Here is a 22770-nt window from a genome sequence, read left to right as displayed (position 1 = left end):
TCAATAAACATTGCTCATTGATAACTCTCAATATTAATATCAACTGCCCAATAAAAGGACACAGAATAATAGATTGTGTTCTGTTAAAAACAAACAAACAAACAAAACCCAGGATCCAACTTTCTGTTGATGCCTAACTAGAGCTTTCACCACTGCTGACTAGTATTCATGGTACTGGAAAGTACTATGCATGGTACCAGATAAGAAAGGTAACCACCAACCCAATTACAAACCCTGCAGTCTACAATGGTGATCTGCCTGCATGATATACTGGTGTAATGGTAGCACAAACACTGTGGTAGTAACCAACCAATACCTGACAGGATATAAGGCCCACTACATGAGATGGAACACATGACTAACACTGCTTGGGTCACCAAGAACCTAAGCCTTGAAAGGCCATGGACCTAGGAGGAAACCAAATATTACTGTTCATTAAAAAAAAAAAAAAAAAAAAAAAAAAAAACGCAGCAATGAAATTACTCCTGGCAATATTCCGCTCTATCCACAGATCAGTGCATCACTCAGAATCATCAGAGAAGCTTCCTCCTACAGTAGATGAGAACTAACAAAGAGCCACAACTGGATAATATGCAGAGACCTCACAATACTTAGTCCTAAATGGGACATCCTCATCAAATCCCTCCCCTTGAGGATTGGGCAAGTTTGCAGTAGAGGAGACTGAAAGATTTTAACAGCCAAAGGGGATGCATGATACCAAGGAAAGAATGTTTCCCAGACACAACAGGACTGATGCACACACAATGAACTTACAGACACTGCAACAACATGCACGGGGCCTACACAGGTCCAAGCTAAGACAGGGTCTCACCACTGAGAAGGTGAAGTAAACAAGAGCTCCCATTCCTAACCAAGCTATCACCAGCTGGCAACTGCTTTCAAAAGAAAAATTAATTTCTCCAGGGGAATCTCAATGGGCATATAATCTCAATGGGGCATATAATCTCCAGGGGAATCTCAATGGGCAGGTGCTGTGCCCAGTAGTAAATGAATTTAAGGTATTTTGGCAATATTCTTTTTTTGTCTCACATTGCTTTGTATGGATATTTTTTATCTTATTGACCTTTTGTTTGTATATTATGGTTTCTGACTTTATGTCTTTATGGTGTGTATATATATGTGTGTGTGAATCTGCCTGTATATATGTTTATGCATTTCTTATGTTCTTTTTTGTTAATATATGCTCATTTTTTAAATTCTTATTTACCTTTTTTGTTTGTTTACTTAAGATGGGGGCATGGATTTGGAAGGGTGGGGAAGAGCAGAGATGGGATGAGAGGGGGAACTTTAATCAGAATATATTGTATGAAAAAAAATCTTTCTTAAGTCAGGTGATGGTGGCACATGTCAAAAGTCCCAGCACTCGGGAGGCAGAGGCAGGTAGATCTCTGTGAGTAGGAGGCCAGCCTGATCTACAAAGCTACACAGAGAAATGCTGTCTTTAAAAAAAAGAAAAAAAGAAAGAAAGGAAAAGGAAAAAGAAAAGGAAAAGACTTTACTTTTCAATAACAAATAGAAAAAAATACCAGTTCTTTGAATCAATATGTAGATATAATTTAGTGCCTAGCAATATTCCAATAAGATGCTTTACAAAGTAGACAGGATTATTCTCAAATTTATATGGAAAGCCAAAGAAACTACAATAGCTAAAATAATTCTCAAAAAGAAGGATAAAATGGAAAGGAAATGGTAGCTGTATCTGATTTTAAGAATTAGTGCTACTAACTCATCAACACAATGTTGTACGGGCAAAAGGGAGAACACAGAGGTTATGGAATAGAACACAGAAGCTAGAAACAGGCACATATAAACATGCCATGTTTTGGTATGAATGCAATTAAATGAAGGCAAGATAATCTTTTAAACAAATGGTACAGGTGAACTGGCTAGTCTTGGATTGAAAGAAAACACACACACACATCTCTACTTAAACCTCATGATATACAAAAATATATTCAAAATGGATCATGAAGTTAAATGTAAAAATATAAAAATAAGATTGTAAGTGGAAAAAAACAACCAGGAGAAAATCTTCAGTATGTAACCCAGTACGAGAGGTCTGATATTTTGTTCTAATTTTGTCTTCTGTTGCTATGATAAAACTCCTTGACCAAAAGCAACTTGGGGAGGAAGGACCAGTCACATCCATCGTGTAGGAAAGTCAGGGCAGGAACTCAAGCAGAAAACCATGGGAGAATGCTGCTTACTGGCTCCTTCCCTTGGCTCATGCCCATCTTGTTCTCTTATACAGTCCAGACTCACCTGGCTAGCAGTAATGCAGCCAGAACAGGCTGAGCCCTCTGACATCAATCATCAGTAAAGTCAGTCTCTGGGTAATTCCTCAATTAAGGTTACTCTAGATTGTGTCAAGTTGACAATAAAAGCTCACCAGCACAACTTGATACAAAAAGCATGATCTGTGTCTTAGTTTAGGTTTCTATTGCTGTGAAGAGACACCATGACCACAGCAACTCTTATGAAGTAAAACATTTAATTGGAGCTGGCTTACAGTTTCAGAAGTTTAGTCTACCATCCTCATGGTGAGAAGCTTGGCAGCATGCAGGCGAACATGTGCTGCGGAAAGAGTTGAGAGTTCTACATATTGATTCATAGGCAGCAGGGAGACACTGTGTCACTGGGCACAGTATGAGCATATATGAGACCTCAAAGCTGGTCTCCACAGTGACACACTTACTCCAACAAGGTCTCACCTTCTAATAGTGCCATACCTACTCAAACCACCACTATCTACAAATGGAAATCCTGACAACCTGAGCTTCAACAGAATTAAACATCTTTGCTTTAAACAAAAAGCAAAACAAACAAACAAACCAACAACAACAACAAAACACAAATCTGTGAAAATACTTAAAAATGCAAGCTACATCAGGAAAAAAATATTTTCAGACCATATACATGGTCAATAGCTAAGTTATATAAAGAATTCTGAACTCACTGGGCAGTGGTGGCTCATCACCAAAGACTGGAAACAGATAGATAGATAGATAGATAGATAGATAGATAGATAGATAGTTTTCAACAGGTGAGTGATTAAATGAACTGGCACATTTACAACATAGATTATTCAGTAATAAAACTGAAGAAATTTGTTGGGTAGTGGTGGTATACACTTTTAATCCTGCACTAGGGAGCAGAGGCAAAGCTCTGTGAGTTCGGTGCCTATATGGTCTATAGAGCAAGATCCAGGACAGCTAGGTCTATAAAGATAAAGCCTGTCTCAAAAACAAACAAACACAATTAATTAAAAATTAAAAGTGAGAATCTAGATATAAATAACCACCTGAAATAAACTCTGAAATATTGCCTACTTAAAAAAAAATAACATCCAAAAATGTATACTATGTGATTTCTATTGTAGAAGACTGAATCAATAGTTACCAGGAGCCATGGCATGGACAGAGGAAAGAGAAATGTAGCACAAATTCTAATTGGTCTTAATAATAAAAACTCAAAGTCAGCTAGCTATTAGGGGGTGAAAGCCGAAGGATCAGAGAAGCAGAGCAGCCAGCCACTAGAGAGTTCTTACCTCTGCCAAAGCTCAGACCAAAGGGGGATCCTGTCCTCAGACTCTTCAGACTGCTGCTCAGACTGCCCTGAGCTCCTGTCTCCTCCTGCCTTATATTCCTCTCTCTGCCCAGCCACATCCCTATCTCCACCTATTTAGTGTGGGATTAAAGGCATGTCACTCCAAGTGCGGGGATGGGAATCAACTTTGTGTGAGCTCTGTTTCTCTTTTAGACTGGATCAATTTCATGTAGCCCTGGGTGGTCCTGAACTAACAGAGATCTGTCTGAGTGCTGGGATTAAAAGTGTGTGCCACCACTGCTTGACCCCTATGGCTGACTACTGTGGCTACCTTTATACTCTGTTCTTCAGGCAAGCTTTATTTGTTAGATCATAAACAAAACATCACCACCGAGAAATGGGAAGTTAAGGTGAATATAGTTTTTAAAGGACAATGTGAGGAATCACTGTACTGAATTTTGATTGCATCAACTGTTTATCTCCTGGTTATGATATCATACTATAGTTCACCAAATGTTACCCTGTAAAACCTCTCCATAATTTCTTAAAATTGCATGTCATCTTAATTTTAAAATCATAAAAATGAATAAATCTGATTTAAATTAAATTAAAATACCAACTCTCTATATAAAGAAATTTTATTAAGCAATAAATAAATATGCTGGATTCCTGCTATAAAAGCTACACATGCCACAATATGACTACCTACACATGGTTCCAAAGTCTTTTTTTTTTTTTTTTCTTCCAATAGTTCTTTCTATTATTAGGAAATTCTATAACTTTCTTTAGCCAGTCAGCAAAAGAACTTTTTTTTTTTTTTTTTTTGCTTACCATAAACAATGAATTACTTTGGATCACAGCATTAAGTAAATAGTGTTCCCATAAATTACAGCTTTCATTATAAGGTGTCAAAACTACAAGAGCTTTAAAACAACAGACACACACAAACACACACACACATACACACACACACACACACACACACACACCACTACTTTCCAAGATGTTAGATCTAACATTTCTAAGACCATTTTCTTTTATTCTCTGCTCTCACTCAATACAAAATCTGAACCTAGCTGCAGTGGCCCAAAATGACCTGAAAAATTAAGTTTATTTTCCCTGGCAATGACAACCTGTGCTTGGAAATACAAAACTGTTACTCTGAATAAATTTCAAAGTTCCCAAGTACTAAAGTGACTTTGCTGAAACAGGACAAAGTGAGCTGTTGGTGGTGGAGAAAGGGCTGTTATTCTGTTACCCTGAAAGAATGGGGCTTCCCAGTCCCCGCACTGCCACTTCTGCCCCACAAAACAAACAGCCCTGATCGCTTTATTTGTGCCTGATGGTAATAAAGCTACAACCTTGCAATATCTTCATTTTGTCACCATTTTTAAAAACAAGGGGTTAGCTTTCTCTGTGTGGACTGATTTTCCAACACATTGTTGCTTTTGACTTATCCACATACCCTAGCCAAAAAAAAAAAAAAAAAAAAAAGCAAAAGAAATGTGTTTTTTTTTAACACGAGGACACAATAAGTCTAGAGTTGATGCTCACAAGAGGAGGAGATACACAATTATTACTTTGCTGATCCCTAAGTATTGTTTTGATCTGAACTGGAAGAATACAAGAATGCAGAACTGTACTACTTGTACAATACTGGATGAAGCTTCTAGCAACACAACTGGTTATCTGAGGTCAGAGACAGGTAGGAATCTGCTCAGCTCGGAGAAAGAACAGATTCAGAGATAGTGTTCAGCAGAGACCAGCAAAAAGACAAATGGGATATATATGCCCCATGGGCCTCTTGTACATTTTCTGTCACTTAAGGAGATGGGAAGTCTGAGAAGTGCTCAGTGCTCAGCTAGAAACATGATTTAAAAAAAAAAAAAAAAAAAAAAAAACAGGAAATGAAAGTCAAAGATTGTCTTATTCCTTCTTCCCTAAGATTCCCTGAGGAGATGAAACCAACAAAGGAGGACTTAAGCAGGCAATAGACTCCAACTTCAGCTTATTAGCATCATCATTCTTCTCCATTCTTTTCTTTGATGGCCATCTCTCTCACCTCCTTTTTATTTCCTCCAAGTGTCCTTTCTCCAGTACTGCTCATTTTGCTATTAATGGTACAAGGAAGCACAGCCATGTTCACATTCTAATGCACTGAACAGCCATTATCATATCACACAGCAAAAGTACAGAGAGAAAGAAGAAAGGACTCTCTTGCCTCTCCTCTCTGATTTCTGCACTAGCCCTCCTTGCCTATACACAGAAAAAGAAAATAAAGAACACACAGCAGGGGTTTCTTTAGGAAGAAGAACCAGCCTATAAAGTAATACAAAAAGTTAAGAGACAAGAAAGAATGGGGGTGGGGGAAGAAGGCTTTGAAAGACATCTCTGTCACTGTACACTGATTCATCCACCTCAAGTCTTTTTCCTCCAAAAAAGAAAGGAAGAAAAGAGGAGCACATTTTCTAAGCCATTATGAAAAGTTCCCTTTTCTCCATCATAAAATGAATTGATTCTAATTTGAATTATTACTATTATCACTACAAATTATATATGATGATGATCCTTAAGTGAAGTGCCTATGAGCACAAGTGGTTCAGATTTTAGATTTTCTCAGACTTTGGATTGTATGCATATGTAAAATGAGATCTCTAAAACTAAGACCTGCCTAAATACAATATTCATCCATGTCTGACCTGTGTTAAATACCTAGCCTAAATGTGATCCTATACAAATCTTGGTAATGCATGCATAAATCAGAAATTCATAGTATAAAATTTACATTTGTAAGATAACATAAGCACTTGAAAACTTCCAGCTTTTGAAGCATTTTGCATTTCAGATCAGGGATGCCCAATATACATATTCATGTATTTAACATGATTCTGTGTAGAAGGACATAAGCAAGCTGGCAACACCGATTACTGCCTGATCATTAAATGAGTAAATAAATATGGACAATGCAGATAACACATAGGTGAAAAGCTGTGGAAAAGAAAAGCTTACTTTTGAAGACTTTCTAAGTCTAGGGATGTCCATAAACATTTTGGTTGCTTTATAGTCAAACTACCAAAAACGCACATGATATTAATGGGTGTAAAAATATTTTTTATACAAGTATATCTAACTTAGGTCTGAAAAAAGGCACAAAGCTATACTTTACCTTCTAAACACTAGGTAGGACAAGGTTTAGGAGCCTTTCCTGCAGCCCCTACTTCTCTGTAGCTGCCAGACTTACTTCTAACTGCATCAAACATGACAAAAGCAATCCACAACTCTAAGTCTATAAAAAATTCAGCTTTCAGGAACAAACTCTAGGTCCACATCTTCTACACAAAACTCCACCTTCGATGATCCCCAGTATTCAGGGATTCTGGTCTTCAACTCTCTGCTCTCACCAGGCCAACTTGCAGGAGGCGGTACTCTCCATCCATCATGGGTACCAGGGATCCAACAGAGATCATCACACTTGGCAGCAGGTGCCTACACCAGCTGAGCCATATCTCTGGCCTCCTGGGCACTGTCTTATATGGGACTTAAATCATGACACTGTCTTGTAGATGTTTAATGTTTCTTTGTTTTCTTTCTGACAAGTGATTAGGATCTGAAATACGGGCTTTGCTTTTAGGTTCTTTTGTTTTATGGTTTCTTTTCATCTCTCACACTCAAGCTGTTTCATAAAAAAAGAACATGGTTCAATGAGAAGATGCTGTGTTTGTTCAAACCCATGGAATCACCACTTCTGAAGTAGCAGCATAGTTGAGTGTCCTATGTGCTTAGCATTTAACAGTTAACTTCAAAGGTAAAGAGAATCACATGCAGTGATTTAAAGGGTCTCTCCTGGTAACTACACTTCCTTTAAAGTTTCCATAAATCTGGAAGGTGGGCAGCAAGAATGGCACCAAATCCAATAGAGGCTGTGATTAATGGTAACAGGCTTTCCTCGGCAGCACGAACACTGGCAAAAGCCCATCTGAATCTGAGCATGGTTTTCAATGGAGAGTGATAAATGACTAGTTAATGAAGAGCTGACTGTAAGGCTGGGGATACAGCTCTACTACAGACATGCTTGAGATTCTACATTCAATTCTTAGCAGGATAAAGGAGTTGATAGATTTGCAAAAATAAATAGATAGATAGATAGATGATAAATAAATAAAAAGCTGTATTAAAGGAACAGCTAAGGTATAAAGTTGTTAATTCACAATTCTTGTCAATGATTTTTGAAGAGGTGTTTTTAAATTATATTAACAATGTATGAATTGTAAAACTAAATATAAAAAAATCTTTGCCTGAGAACAGATGCAAAGTAATACGGAGAAGGATAGCACAAAAACCAAGAATGGCTTGTTAACAAGAATGAATTATAAATATTAAATCAAAGCTGTTAATAGTTCAGCAAAGATACACATTGCCAAGCTTGACAACCTGAGTTTGATCACCAACTCCGACAAGTATGACAAGTATGCCTCTGACCTCTACATGTTGTGGTTTGTATACACACACACACACACACACACACACACACACACACACACACTTATTTAAATGTGAAATTGTGACAAATGGGGGGATTTACCTCTCATTTGGATGCTATACAGGCATTAAGTATTGTTAAAGTACTATTAGAACCACTACCAGTATTATTGGTAAGTTTTTATTTCAAAACTCATGTTCTCTTATAAATAAGCGATGATGTTGGGGATATCATTCGATTTTCTAGATGCAGCTGTTGGGCTTTCCCTTGCTGCCCTGACTGCCCTGAGTTAAAAAGACTGTCAGTCCAATAGCCAGCTGGACTATTCTAGGCCAACATCTGCCACTGAACACTTATGAGAGATCCTGAACAAATGACACAATGATCACAGATGCCTGCTCTGGCTCCTGAAGATGGAGTCACAGCCAGAACTATTTCAAACCATTTGTGTCAGAGTGGCTTCTATCTCGGGCCTAAGTAAACTCTAGATGACCCTGAAACTATTTCTCCTTAGGCCAGAGGGGTGGAGGGGTGGAGGCATTTTCCATGGTGGCCTAGCAAAGTGACTGCCATCAACAGCCACAAAGGGGACATTGTCTTGTTTGGTGCCAAGACAAGACTGTTTGCATGGGAGGTTGGTTGGCTGTGGTTCCAGCAAACACCTTTTATCTGACTATATAAACTGGCCGTGTGCTCACTTGGGCAGCTGGATAGGAAAAGCCCTTCTGTGCTTCCTCCCTCATTTTGCAAGACTGGGCTCAAGAAACGGCTTCTTTCCAGTCTCCTCGCCCACACTTGGTAGCACAGGCTGAGCTGGTAACAAACAAGAGCAAGAGCGGAGACAGTAGGTCAGCTGCAGCAGTCATAGCTGAGCAGCCAGGACCCAGAGCCACAGAGGCAGCAGGGCGGCCAGCTGCTGAGCAGCTGAAGCAAAGCAGGGCTCCAGGGTCAACTGTCCAAGCTGTGAAAGCAGCAGAGTGGCAGCTGCAAAAGGTGTGGAGCCACTAAGCTGTGCATGTGACCATGACAGTAGCAAAAGAGTGGTCGTAACCGCTTCCTCAATGAGCAGTGGCAACCAAGACAGTGGCTGTAGCAACAAGAGGCCACTGAACAATCCAAGGCAGGGCAAGACTAGGAGGAACAAGGCCAGAATAAGAGGACAGGGAGCTGGAGCTGAAGAAATGGAAGCCTGTGAGGGACCAGAGAACTTCAGGCCCTTTCTGAAAGTGTAATGTCTTTTAAGGCCAGAGGTCTTCAGGCAGTCCCCAGGCCTGGGAGCTTTTACACTGATCACCATCAAGGGCTTAGGAATCCCAACTTCTAGGTTTATCCAAGAGTGAAGTACCTGTAAAGTTAAGGGTCCTGGTATTCTAAGCTTGAACTCTAACACTCCCAAGCTAAGGCTCCTGCTACTGAAGGCCTGCCTGGGAGTTGAATACTGCAGAGAGCTACCTGCTTTTGTTCCTGCCTATCTGCTATCAACACTCAAAACTGCAAAGGGATAAATCCTGGAAAAGCTTCCCTTTGCCTAACCACAATTTCCACCTGCATAGAGCAAAGGACAAAACTGACTGGTAACTGATTAAAATCACATCTAAACACCAGTATGGTGGTATTCACCTTTAACCCCAGCACTCAGGAGGCAAAGGAAGGCAGATCTCTGTGGATTCCAAGCCTGCATAGTTTATGTACTAAGTTCCAAACCAGTCAAGGCTACACAATTAGATTCTGTCTAAAACAAAATAAAAGAGCAGCTGGTACACAATGAATGGTGAGAATTAATATATGTGACAATGGGTTATGTAAAAAAAAATCACAAAAAGTTACAAACATGAACATTTTCGGGATGTGCTTCAACTAGGACTGTAAAATTAGCAGTTACATACCACAGGGGAATTGCATACCTGTCTTCTTACATAGTTTTTGCAGCAAACATCTACAGTGTGGTTATTCCTTCTCCCAGCACAAATTCATCATCAATTTTGTCGTAGTTTTCTAAATTCACCCCCCTATACTTTAGAATAATCTAACCGATAAAACACTCCTACTGTTAAGCTCTTACAATGTCAGATCATACCTTTTGGATTTCTTCAGGTAACGCATGCATGGGAATGTGACGGTCCATAATTTCCCCAATGTACCGAGAAAGCACCGCAGAAAAACTGGCTAAAAACATTGATGGCAATAGTCAGAATCCATACAATGACAAGGAAATTCAAATGATTTAAAAACTCTTAGTACTTTAGCAGATGTTTGTTCAATCCTTTCCATGTTAGAAGGTACAATTTAAGTTTCCGCAGTTAGTCCCTAAGCCACATAGGAAGATATAGAAATGACCAACATATATCTTTTCCATGTTTCAGAAAGTTATAAAGTAGTAATAAAAATAATGTTTACTAGTTATTTGTTTTGCAACAGAGTAACTGTATTATTTTAAATACTTATTTTAGTATTCTAAAATAACTTTTTTTTTTCTGAAAAGTTATAGAAAGAAATGTGCCATCAAGGCTTTTTTTAAGCTACGGAGCACAATAAAAAACATTTAGGGTTTTTTTTTTTTGTGCATTTAACAACTTAGTTTTGTGCACTTATAACACTCAGTTACTAAGTTATGATATATAGATACTGAACAGAACAGCCACCAAAGCTTCAAAGACCATATGCCAACTGTAGTTGAGATGGATAGCTTTGTGAATTTATCTAGATTTTACTTCTAACAGATTTTCATTTTCTAATAACAATTCATTATAAAACTTAATACTTTCATGAAAGCACAAGCAACAAAGACATACTTTCTTCTTTCATTTTTTCCCCCAAATTAGACAAAGAATACCCCATCCAATTTTATCAGTAAAAGATAAATCTATCCATGGCAAGAGAAAAGGGGACATAGGGATGGCTTGTTGAGTAAAATCCTTGCCACACAAGTGTGATCCCAGCACCCATAAATGCAGCCTTGGAAGACAGAGACAAAGGTGCCTAGAAGAAAACTGGGTACCTAGACTCACTGACTGACCAGTCCAGAATTCAGGTGAGAGACCCTTTAAAGTAGAGACTGATGAAGACACTTGGTATCAACCTCTAAACTGCACACATACATAAGCATGCATATACAGGTATCCCATGAACATGAATACACACCTGCATGCATGCTAACCTGATGGGAGATGTCATTCTGTATATGTTTCTCATACTGGTTAATAATAAAGCACTGTTGGCCAATAGGAAAGAAAGATAGGAGGGACTAGGAGACAAGGAGGAAATAGAAAGTAGAAAGGAGGAGTCAAGATGGAGAGTCTGGAGAAAGCAGTATGCCGCCGGCTCCCCGGTAAGAGAAGGCCATGTGAAAATACATAGATCAGCAGAAATGGGTTAATAATTAAGGCAGAGCTAGCCGATAAGAAACAAGTAACCGGGCCAACAGCATTGTATCAAATACAGAGTCTCTGAGTGTTATTTGGGGCTGGCGCGGCAGCAGGACAAGACCAGCGGCGGCAGGCGGAAAAACCCGTACTCGTTACAATGGCGCCCAACGTGGCTAATAAGAATTTACACTTAAGTTAAAAAAAAAAAAAAAAAAAACCTTAAAAACGCGGTGTTAGAAACAAAACAACAGACGCCCAAATTCCCAAATATCGTTTATAAATGTTTGTTTCCATTTAAATGGATTTGCTTATAAATGGTTAATGATCACAGCCAATTCTTTTTAAAGGTAAAAAGTAATTATGGTATAGATATGAATACTTTGTTTTGGAATGGATTTTCATTTACTGATACAATTTAAGGTCAATGTTGTGATATGTATATTTCTCTTCTTGTTTAGGTATTGTGTTTATATAGCTCATTTAGAAATGTAATGTATAATATAGTACAGATTATAGATAATTACCTATGATAGTCAAAGCTTAGAGTTTAGTTAGGGTTTTCAAGATACACAGAGATGTATTTAAGATAGATAGGAATTCTTCAAACCTTTCAAAGACCTACAGAATATGGCATTTAAAATGGTTTAGGGTTTTACTTAACAATGAGACATAATTGCTCCTGGTAACACCACCTGCTCAAAAAGGAAGATGGACATTAAAGAAACACGTTATGGAGTTTACTTCCAATATGGCAAGACTAGCCATTTGGACAAAATACTGCTCTTGTCTGGACTGTTTGACTTTGTGCTATATAAACTGGACATGCAGGGCCCACAGAAAAGTGACTGCTGATTCACGATGGACATTGCTACAGAGTTCCTGCTTCATGGAAGAGTCTGCGAGACAGTATGCAGGACACAGAGAAAAGTGACTGACAAACTGCCAATACAAGAAGACAGTTTAAAGTTTCCTGCATTGCTGAAGAGTCTGCCAGACACACTATGGCCTATGGGCTGAAGATGGAAGATTACAGAAGAACTTCGGGTGACCAGGCAATGAGTTGTCTCTGTCATTCCTAGAGCTTATATATTATCCTTCTGTGGTCTTTGAAGGAGTTGAAGACAGATAGTTATGGTTATAGTTTTCATTAGGATTAAAGATAAGTTACTTAGACTTTAGACACACAAAGATAAAATAGATGATGAAATATTTTCTTCAAATCTTGCTAAATGTTAATGGACTAAATATTGTTAACTGTGATTCTTACTTCATAACTGTTGTATAATATATTTTGCTATGTTAAGGTTAAAACCCTTCTTTTTATTTAAACAAAAAAGAGGAGATGATGGGAGATGTCATTCTGTATATGTTTCTCATACTGGTTAATAATAAAGCACTGTTGGCCAATAGGAAAGAAAGATAGGAGGGACTAGGAGACAAGGAGGAAATAGAAAGTAGAAAGGAGGAGTCAAGATGGAGAGTCTGGAGAAAGCAGTATGCCGCCGGCTCCCCGGTAAGAGAAGGCCATGTGAAAATACATAGATCAGCAGAAATGGGTTAATAATTAAGGCAGAGCTAGCCGATAAGAAACAAGTAACCGGGCCAACAGCATTGTATCAAATACAGAGTCTCTGAGTGTTATTTGGGGCTGGCGCGGCAGCAGGACAAGACCAGCGGCGGCAGGCGGAAAAACAGTACTCGTTACACTAACCAAATACACACACACAAGAGTAGATGTTGAGGCCAGGATGGTGGTGTGAGGTGGTGCAGTAGATTCAAGTGACAAAGACACAGACTCCATAGCAGCAAAGAAGACTAAAGCCCATGATTGACAGATGGAGGTAATGTAAGAGTCAAGAAAGGATACTGACCTATTTTTTAGGTGGGGTTGGGAAGTTAGCAAAGGCTTCCTAAGGTTGTTTGTGTTAGGTCAGGGCAAGAGACTGAAGACAAAACTAATACTAGTATTATTATTGCTCAACCACTGGTGAAAGAGAGATTCCTCAACCATATGTTAGCCCAAATATCTCTCATTTCAATATGTTGCTGTTCAAAACCAACAACTAATGAGTTGTCTTCCCCCATACAACACAAGACAATGTGTATGTGTGGTGATGTTAGCTGAGGTCAACCATGGGAGTAAAGTTAAATATGTCAACATGGGTCCAAGTGACCAAGTGCATAATCTGATGCTCCAAATACTGTCACAGTCACATGGCAAGAAACCAGAGGACTCATTATCCTCAGTTAAGCCATCATTAGCTAATGGAAATGATAATATCTCCAGCTCCAACAGGGATATTTCTCCCTAAAATTAGCAACTAAATCTTTTAACGTACCATTTGCAAAAGTATTAGCTAGCACAGATCTAAATAACAGTATAAATTCAAGGTACCAGTGGAACATGTTTTATTTAGTACCTTCACTGTGACTCTACTCCAACCCATTACTATACCACCAGAAGTGCCAGGTTTCAGACTACAAAAGAAAAATTAAAAACAGCAGCCTGGTAAATTACAGGGCCCTCCAAAACACAGGGGTGGGGGAGAAACTGAGTGTTTAACTGACTTCAGTGCACATTGCAGAAAATATGGTAACAAGTTCAGAGATCCCATTCTTTTCATACAGCCAAGATACATTCATTGCATTTGTCCAAGAGCATTAGTAACTTATCCTCATATATAGAGGTCTTTAACATGGTTTGCTATACATGTTATTATTGTAAAATCCAAGTAAACTGGGGTCACAATCTTGGTAGCTAATTAGCTATTTCTGCTAAGCAGTGCATGCAGATGGTTAGAACTAGGAGGCAGACACCTAAATTCCTAAAATGTCTGACAGTGACACTACTTTCTTTAATGTTTATTTTTTGTTATGCCTGTATTTTGAGGTAATGACTTGTAAGCATTTAAGAAAAACCCAGTGGATCTTTAAAAAGATTTTGAATACTCCAAAAAAAGAACAGGGAGAATTCATGGATAATTAAGGTTTTTTTTTGGGGGGGGGCTGCTTTTTGACAAGAAAAAACTTAGAATTTTTTATTTGCCCATCCATTATTTTGCCTGTTTTATCAAACAAATTCCTTTGGTCTTTCCCATTATTCTTGTGTAAACTGCCCATGGCAAAAGTACAGTGGTACGTGGCTGCACCTACGTGGGTTTTTGCGACACACAGGTCACGAGAACAACGTGTGTTTTTAAATGTAGAAACGTCCTTGGTGGTTCACTTCCGATTCTTACACCAATGTCACGCCCGGTCATTAACTCAGGTTCTGCGTCCAGGCCCTTCCTCAAATGCCATTCCCGGGTAGTGAATCATAGGAGGGCAGGTCAGGGGCAGCAGAGAGGAAGGTCATGTCCCCAGACTGGAAACTAAACCACCTGGCCTGACCGTGCCTGCCCAGGCCTGGCCCGGAGGCCGCCCTGCCTGCCTCCCCGCCTCCCTGCCCCGCCGCCCCCGCCGCCTTCCCGCCCCCGTTGTCCCCGCCGTCCCGCGCCGCCAGCCTCCGCGCCGGAACTGCGCCCCGGCAGGCCCGTCCTCTGTGGGACGAGGAAGGCATGACCCTCACCTAGCCCGGGACTCCGCAGGGTGTGAAACGGCTTCCCCGGTCTCCCGGGCAACCGCGTTGCACGTTAGCATGACGTCAGGGCGCAATGGCGTCACTGCATACGCCGTCGCCAACGCGGAAGCAGAGCATTGCATCACTAACCCCGAAGGCGCGCGAGGCGGAAGTTGGCGCGGGTGGCGGGGGTCGGAGGAAAGGGTTGGTTTACACGCAGTTAGTTCTGTGATGGACAACGGATGGGGTTCTGGGATTCACGGGGACAGCAGGCAGCTGAGGCTGATGAGGGAGGAGGCGGGAGGTGAGGGAAGTAGGGGGCCATGTGGTGCACAGCAGGGACAATCATTGCTCTCAAATGGATGGAAAAGATGCTTGAAGATGGCATGATATGCAGGGAAGCACGTTCTCATCCACTGTGGGGAATGTAGATTGACTGGGGGGGGGAGGGGGAGCTTGCACAGAATTTTATTCTGGTCCAAAACTAGTCAAGATGAAGGGCTTTGTTCATGAAGTATTTTAACACATGTTACTTCACACTCAAGTTATGGAAGGCCTCTGGTTTTTACACACTGCCGACTTACCTTTATTCCTATATTCATTCATAAAGCAAAAATTGATGACCTACTATGCAACAAGCAAGCAAGCAGAATGAAATGAGGCTTTGTGACTAACCCAGGTCATTAGTATATGTTCCTTCTTCACAATCCATAGGTTTCCTTTGTCAGGATTATCTGAGGACCAAAGTGCTGATCCTCCAGAAACTACAAAAAGCATGGTTTTATAGCATACAAGACATTACTATTAAAAAATAGTTAGCATGAATATTAAAAAATAGCACTGAAAAGAATACCAGGAGACACAAAATAGTACCAAAACTATCAAGCTTCTGGTTGATAGCTATCTAGTATGAAAATAACAGCATAAAAGAAAAGGAAAAGAATCGAGTACTTCCTCATGAAAAGTATAGTTAATACAGAAGCCAACAGCAGTTACTATTGAGTAGCTAGTATTGTGTACTATATGTGACTGAATATATACTAGAAGTCTAGGACCAGAAGGGTTCCACCAGCATCAGCACACACACTTAAGTTATGTATTGCGCAAAATGTTCCCATGACTTTAACATCACTGGGTGACATGAATTTTCAGTTCCTTGTAACATTCAAGAACTGTTGAATGTTATAACTACTGTCATTGACCAAAATATTGTGATAAGGCACATAACTACACTTTTAGCAATGATACTCTTTACTGAGCACTTAGCATATCTAAAGAAAGGCAACCCTCTGAAAAATGGGGTGAAATCCTATGAAACAGTTGTAATTCACTTTGATGTATGCTCACTCATCTACACATCACCTTGAGTCCATCTTCCTTGCCACTCTAAATGCTCCTCAAACCTTCAGTGTCCAGAATAGTAGACTTACATGATTTGCAACAAATTTAGAAATCCTGTTGCTGATTAACTAGCCACACTTCAAGTACTGAATTGTCATATGTGACATCCATACAGAAAGTTTTCATCATAATAGAAAATTTAACTAGATAATGGTAGACCCAGTAAGAATTCCAAAGAAAAGATATTAAGAATAGCCCTTCTGAAAGAACAGGAATAAGAAGTGTATTTTCAATCACTTGTCCTATGCAAAACGCTCAGCCCTGAAAATATACATACAAGTAACAGTATGTGGACTCAACAGGGTGTACATGGGAGTATATGTGCATATACAGATACTGTATGAATACAACAACAATTGATGAAAATGTTTCTAGTCTTATTGAATCTTGTTATGCTATATCTGTTGGATATCATTGGGAGGGCTTATCTTTTCTGAAGGGAAATTGAGGAGAAGTAAGTCTGGGGCAGAGGAGAGCTTGAGAAGGGAACTGGCAGGAGTAAAGGGAAGGGAGATTGTAGTTGAATGAGAGAAGAATACATTTTAAAAATGAAGAAAGAGCTGGACTGTGGTGGCCCACACCATTAATCCCAACACTCGGGAGGCAGAGACAGGCAGCTCTCTGTGAGTTTGAGGCTAGCCTGGCCTACAGAGCTACAGAAAGAAACCATGTCTCAAAAAAGAACAAAAACAACTGAAGAGGCCATAAATGTGAAGGAAAGTGGGGACAGATATATGTTGTAATTAAAATACAATCTCAGATGTTTTAAAAATCCTTTAAAATAAAAAAAAGTATAGTTTCTAAAGAAGTTAGCAAGTTACCACAGGTCAAAATATGACTGGTACTTTAAAAAGTAATTTTAAAGAATTCCAAAGACTGTCCTGTGTTGGTAATTTTTTCTTTTTCTTCTTTTTTCTTTCTCTTTGTCTTTGGGTGTGTGTGTGAGGGGTTGAAACACTATTTCTCTGTGTTGCCTTAGCTGTCCTGGAACTCACTGTGTGGATCAGGCTCACCTTGAATTCACAGAGTTCCCTTGCACCTGCCTCCAGAGTACAGGGAGTAAAGGTCTGCACCACAACCATCTAGCTTGTTTTTTTTTTTTTTTTTTCCTTGATTCATCAATTGATTTCTATTTCTCCCTCTCCCATCCTTTTATCTCCATCCCATTCCTGCCCATTCTATAACTAAAATGCAATTTAAATATTCCCATTGTAGAGCTTATTTTGTTGTTCTTTGGTGTGTGTGTGTGTGTGTGTGTGTGTGTGTGTGTGTGTGTGTGTGTGTGTACCTTGTGCTTTGGAATGAGCCCAGAGTACTACATGCACTAGGCAAGTGCTTTACTATGCCCTCCTAGTTTATATAGTGTTTCATACGAACAACATTCAGCTTTCCACATGGCCTACAGATCTTTTACAGTTTGTGAGAACTCCTGTGAGTTTGTTACTGTGGGAATTTCCCTAAAATAGTCATCCCACAGGACAGGCATTCATCCCATTCATTTTGGTTACTTGTTTCATGCTCCATCCTCTCCTTTCTCATGCATCTATGAAAAGCACTACAGGAAAATAGGTACTTTGCTTATAAGTCTGCTAAAAGCAACAGAAAGTCCACCCAACATGGCTAATTTTAAAAATGCAGAATGGTACAAAGGTGGCATGATAAAATTACAATTAAGTCAACCATGTCTTCATCCTGCAAACCACAACACAATACAACTCTTGTTGTCCTCTTGTTAAGTTGGAATAAAATGGTTGCAATCAGGCCTCCCAGGTTGGAAACAACTGCCACTTTCATTGCTATTTCTGGGCTTCCTCTAATGCAAGTGCAGAATTTTATAAAAAGCTAACATTTATTGGGTTCATTCTGTTTACCAGACACTTCATACACATTGCCTCATTTAATTGAGAACCCTCCCAAACATAACTCTGTCAGGTCCTACTTACTGTTTACTTTGATAGAAGTGGCCAGGGACATGGCCCATCCTGTGAACACAGACGTGTGCTGGATGCAGGGTGAGTGTAAGTGGAAGCACCTGGGCCTCACATGTTGTGTTAGTTGTCTCTGCCAGACAGCCGGTCCTCCTGGAACGTTAGCTTACTGTGGATTAGAGACACATGTCTCAGACTTGGTTTCTTTATGACGCTGGCCATACAGCTTCTAGCTTTCAAAGAGGTTAGCTACAAAGACCACTTTGCTTTGTTTTACACACCCCAACACATTTTCTTCTCACCAAGATGGGCTTTTCCACCCTAGACTTATAACACGCTATTCCATTTAAAGCTGTAGTTGGCCTTATAAAGCTGCTTTGCATATTGAACCCCAAATAGCTGAGGTCTAGAAATGAGTTAGACCACAAAAATACTATTTGTAGGGTTTGGCTCTCTATCTTTTATCCATCATATTTATGCAATATAAACTTGAGTATGTGGTAAAATAAAGGTCACAGTTTAAGCGGAATCTCTATAGAACTTCAAATGCTTTGTCATTTGTACAGAAATAAATATAATACATTTGAATTTCTTTGTGTCTTCAAATATAATTCTTGAACAAATTTCCCATGAGACAACTTAGATCCTTAAATGATAAATGTCTACTTTTAAATATGAAAATTAAAACATTCACTACAGGAGCTGAAGAGATGGCTCAGTGGTTAAGAGTATTGTCTGCTCTTCCAGAGGACCCCAGATTCAATTCCCAGTACCCATGTGACAACTTACAACTGCCTGCAAGTCCAGCTCCAGGGGATCTGACATACTCACACAGACATACATAGAGGCAAAGCACTGTTGCACATAAAATAAAAATAAATTATTTTTGAAAAGACATTATAGCAAAATGTTTCATGACTGTAAATGGGTCTGTCGCATTTGGCCTGCTCACTACTGGGAAGAGCTTCATTAAAAAATGTATTGTTTCAACTGTAATTCACTATTTGTTACATCCATATTTTCTAAAAACACAAAGGTACAAAGCTCTAATGACAACAACTTAACACCCATAATGAATTTGATACTCAGAAATTGGGTAATGATAACTCCTTAAAATTAATCTTCCCATTAAACTCAAATTCCTTTTATTAAACTCTCAGGGTCTCAATCTGGCCTACAATAAACACCTCATAAATAATAAAACACTTCAAAAAACTGAAAATTGGGGACTGGAGAGATGACTCAGAAGTTAAGAGCATATACTGCTTTTGCAGAGGACCCACATTTCAGGTCCTAGCACCCACTCAGGCCAAGTCAGCATCACCTATAGCTTCATAACTAAAGGATCTCATGCCCTCTTCTGAACTCTAAGGGCACCTTCACTCACACATGCACAGACACGCATAGAGAAACATGTGTGTGTATACATGTATGTATGTATGTATGTATATTTAGAAATTGAAAATCCTTTTTAAAGCCTTAAGCAAAAAAAATGAATGACTTCCTTATACATTGAAAGAAAAACATTTTGTCATCAGAAGTGCTAGCACACTCCCCTGCAGTTCTGGCATGTGGGATCAGGAGGAAGGAGGGTCTTGAGTTGCAGGCCACCTTGGAGTACATAGTAAGAGGTTATCTCAAAAACAAACAAATGAAAACCTTCCATTTCTGAGATCTCCACGGAGGTCATAGTTCACATTTATCTGGATGAGTGCCTGGCAGAAGTGATTCTGTTTTCCCTCATTATGATGAAGTTTGCATCTGTACATTTGATTTTAGATAGCTACTGAATTTATAAGAAATAATAATCAGACATGTTCCTGATATTGTGGGTCTCTGCTAAAGACTTAATGCTATTAACTAAGTTGTGGGCTGGGGTTGTAGCTCAGTTGGTAAGAGTGCTTGCCTAGCATGAGCTATGGGGCGCCTCATATCTGTAATACCAGCATTTGGGAAGTGGAGGCAGGAGGATCAGAAGGTCAGTATCATTCTCTGCTACAAATACATAGTCATCCTGGCCCTGTCTCACAAAAGAAAATAGCTGCTTGCATTCCCATAAGTATACACTAGCAACTATTAACATAAAATATCAAGCATTCTTATCAGTCTATCAAACAGATGATAATATTAAAATAACTGTAGTAGCCTGATTGATCAGGGTATAGAGCAACTAGTATTTTCCTAAACACTGCTATTAAAGAATTAATATTTATTACTTTTTAAAAAAGTATAAATTTTTGAAATGTCCAAAATTATTGAAGAAGACATGTGACTCACCATCTTCCTTCTGTTCAGAAGCTCTTTACCCTCACCTCAACTCTATCCATAGTACCTATGAGGGTTCCCACCTCCAGGAGTGGGTTCAGATCAGGTCATTCCCACAAGTTATTCTATGAGATCTGCAAGGAACCTACGACCCAATTATGATGAAAGAAACTCCACGAGGTTATTAGGAGGGTTGGGAAAGTACTTAGCACATGCATTCGGTGTCTGGCAGAGTCTTATTTATAACGTGTAATTGTTGGAAATACTACAGGCTGGGGATATAGCTTAGTTTAGAGTTCTTGTCCAGCATTCATAAGCCCTAAGTACTTCCCCAACAACACAAAAAACTGGGCATGGTAGCACAAACCTGTAATTTGAGTCATGTGTGTCGGTGCAGAAAGATCAGAAGTTCAAGGTCATAGGAAATTAGACGCCAGGCTGGACCTCACGAGACCCTGTTGAAACAGATTGAGAACAAGAGAAAACTGAAAATACTAAAAAGTGAAATAAACTTGTTCATACAAGATTGTTTACCTGTTAGAAGAGTTGATGTGGGACAGGTAAGGTGGCCTATGTCTATGCCTGTAATCACAGTTACACAGGAGGCTGAGTTGGGAGGATCACAAGTTCAAAGCCAACCTAGATAACTTAGTGGGACCTTATTGTTCCCTCCCCCAACCAAAAAAGGGAAGGGGATTGGGATGGAGCTCAGTGGTAGTTTACTTTCCTAGCACATGTGATGCTTTTGGTTCAATCCCCAGTGTCACAAAGTGTATAGGGAAAGGCAAAGAGAGAGAATATGATGTAGTTGTTTAGTGCTGAAAATGTTCAAATGAAGATACTGTGAAAAGGCAAGTTTAAAACAATGCCACAAATCTTGAGTATTGAAAACATTCATTTTATAGTTATTGCTATAAATCTATAGTCTGTCAGAATATAAGAGTGCCTACCAGGACCAACAGGAAAACTAATCATCTTCAGGAAAAGATGAGCCAGGATTGCCTTGAGAAAGTCATACAGCACTCAATCCTTGAAATCTACCACTTAGTAAAAAAATCATTAGTTCAATTCCCTTGCATGGCTGGCAGTTAGCAGGGTTGTGGTTGGCTGACAGGTTTTGCCACCAAGAGGAGAGAGGAGACTGCTTGCATTCCCCACCTCATTAAAAGGCTAGCAAATGACTTTGCTTGGCACAGCTGGGTTACCTGCTGATCTTTTGATCTCATCACTAAATCTAGGCATTGGGTACCACAACTGATTCAGCTCCAAGTGCTGGGGACCAAGAAAGGCAAGGCCAGACATAAGGACACTTGTCTACACATCTAGAGAAGCAGCAGAAGCAGAATCCAAGGAAGGGGGCAAACCTGCTCAGGAGTAGGAAGTGTCCTGGGTAGGCAAAAAACAAACATTCCCTACATTCACTTAAATGGGAATCAAAGTTACCTGAGAGAACACTGAAAAACTAAAGTGACATTTACTCTCTCTTCCCAGGTGATAAAGTGAAAGAACATTGAGCCCTTAACAGTTTATGGTATGAATACTAGGGAGAAACCCAGCTTCTTTACTAAAGCTATTTGTGTAACAAGTGTTTGAATGGTGTGTGTGTGTGTGTGTTTGTGTGTGTGTGTATGAGTGTGTGTACATGCATGTGAGTGTGTGAGTAACTAGGCACCATAGATTAGACAAATTTACCAAAGTCTCAATTATAGAAAAGGGATAGGGTTTTTTTTTTTTAAGTTTTCCGTTTAATGGGTAGGTATGGTTTAGTGTTAAACTGGGTTTCAATCATTTTCTTTCAAATCTGATTTTTTCTTCAAGTTTCCATGAGTGGACAGCTCCATGAAAAACACTTTTCGGTCACACAATCTTGGTTAAAGCTTAGATTCGGTAGTCTTAAGTCCCATTGGGTTCACTTTTTTAATTTCCTTTGGACTTTTGAGTAATCAGAATACAGAGGTCTCTGCAGTTTGTGCACCAGTGCAATCAGGCAGCTTTGATTTTAAAAATAAAACATAGAAAAAAAAGAATGCTTCTGGGAGGGATGAGAGCAAAGGATCACGACTGTTCTCTGAAATGAGGTTTTTGCTCAAAGCGAGCAAAACTTGCGTCCCAACGCCTCTGCTTCCTGAGTCACAGAACTCATACTTGTGAGCCTTGCACCCAACCCATTCCTTAGAAAGTTTCAGCAGCTCGTGCTTATTGACA

General features: G+C 39.5%; 1 protein-coding gene across 1 annotated transcript in view; it reads right to left on the bottom strand.

Moving 5' to 3' along the window:
- Lekr1 (leucine, glutamate and lysine rich 1) overlaps window positions 1–15033 on the bottom strand; it is a 167492-nt gene extending 152459 nt beyond the window's left edge. Inside the window, exons 1-2 of the mRNA XM_051199068.1 lie at window positions 14981–15033; window positions 10125–10209 (exon numbers count right to left, since the gene is read on the bottom strand). Coding sequence (XP_051055025.1) covers window positions 10125–10172 — 48 coding nt within the window. The 5' untranslated portion in view covers window positions 10173–10209; window positions 14981–15033. The remainder of the gene's footprint in view (window positions 1–10124; window positions 10210–14980) is intronic.
- Between the last annotated feature and the right edge of the window lie 7737 nt (window positions 15034–22770).

This window comes from Phodopus roborovskii, unplaced genomic scaffold (assembly GCF_943737965.1).
Source record: "Phodopus roborovskii unplaced genomic scaffold, PHOROB, whole genome shotgun sequence".
NCBI lineage: Eukaryota > Metazoa > Chordata > Mammalia > Rodentia > Cricetidae > Phodopus > Phodopus roborovskii.
The sequence above is the reverse complement of the archived record's forward strand: the minus strand, read 5'-3'. Positions and strand labels throughout refer to the sequence as shown.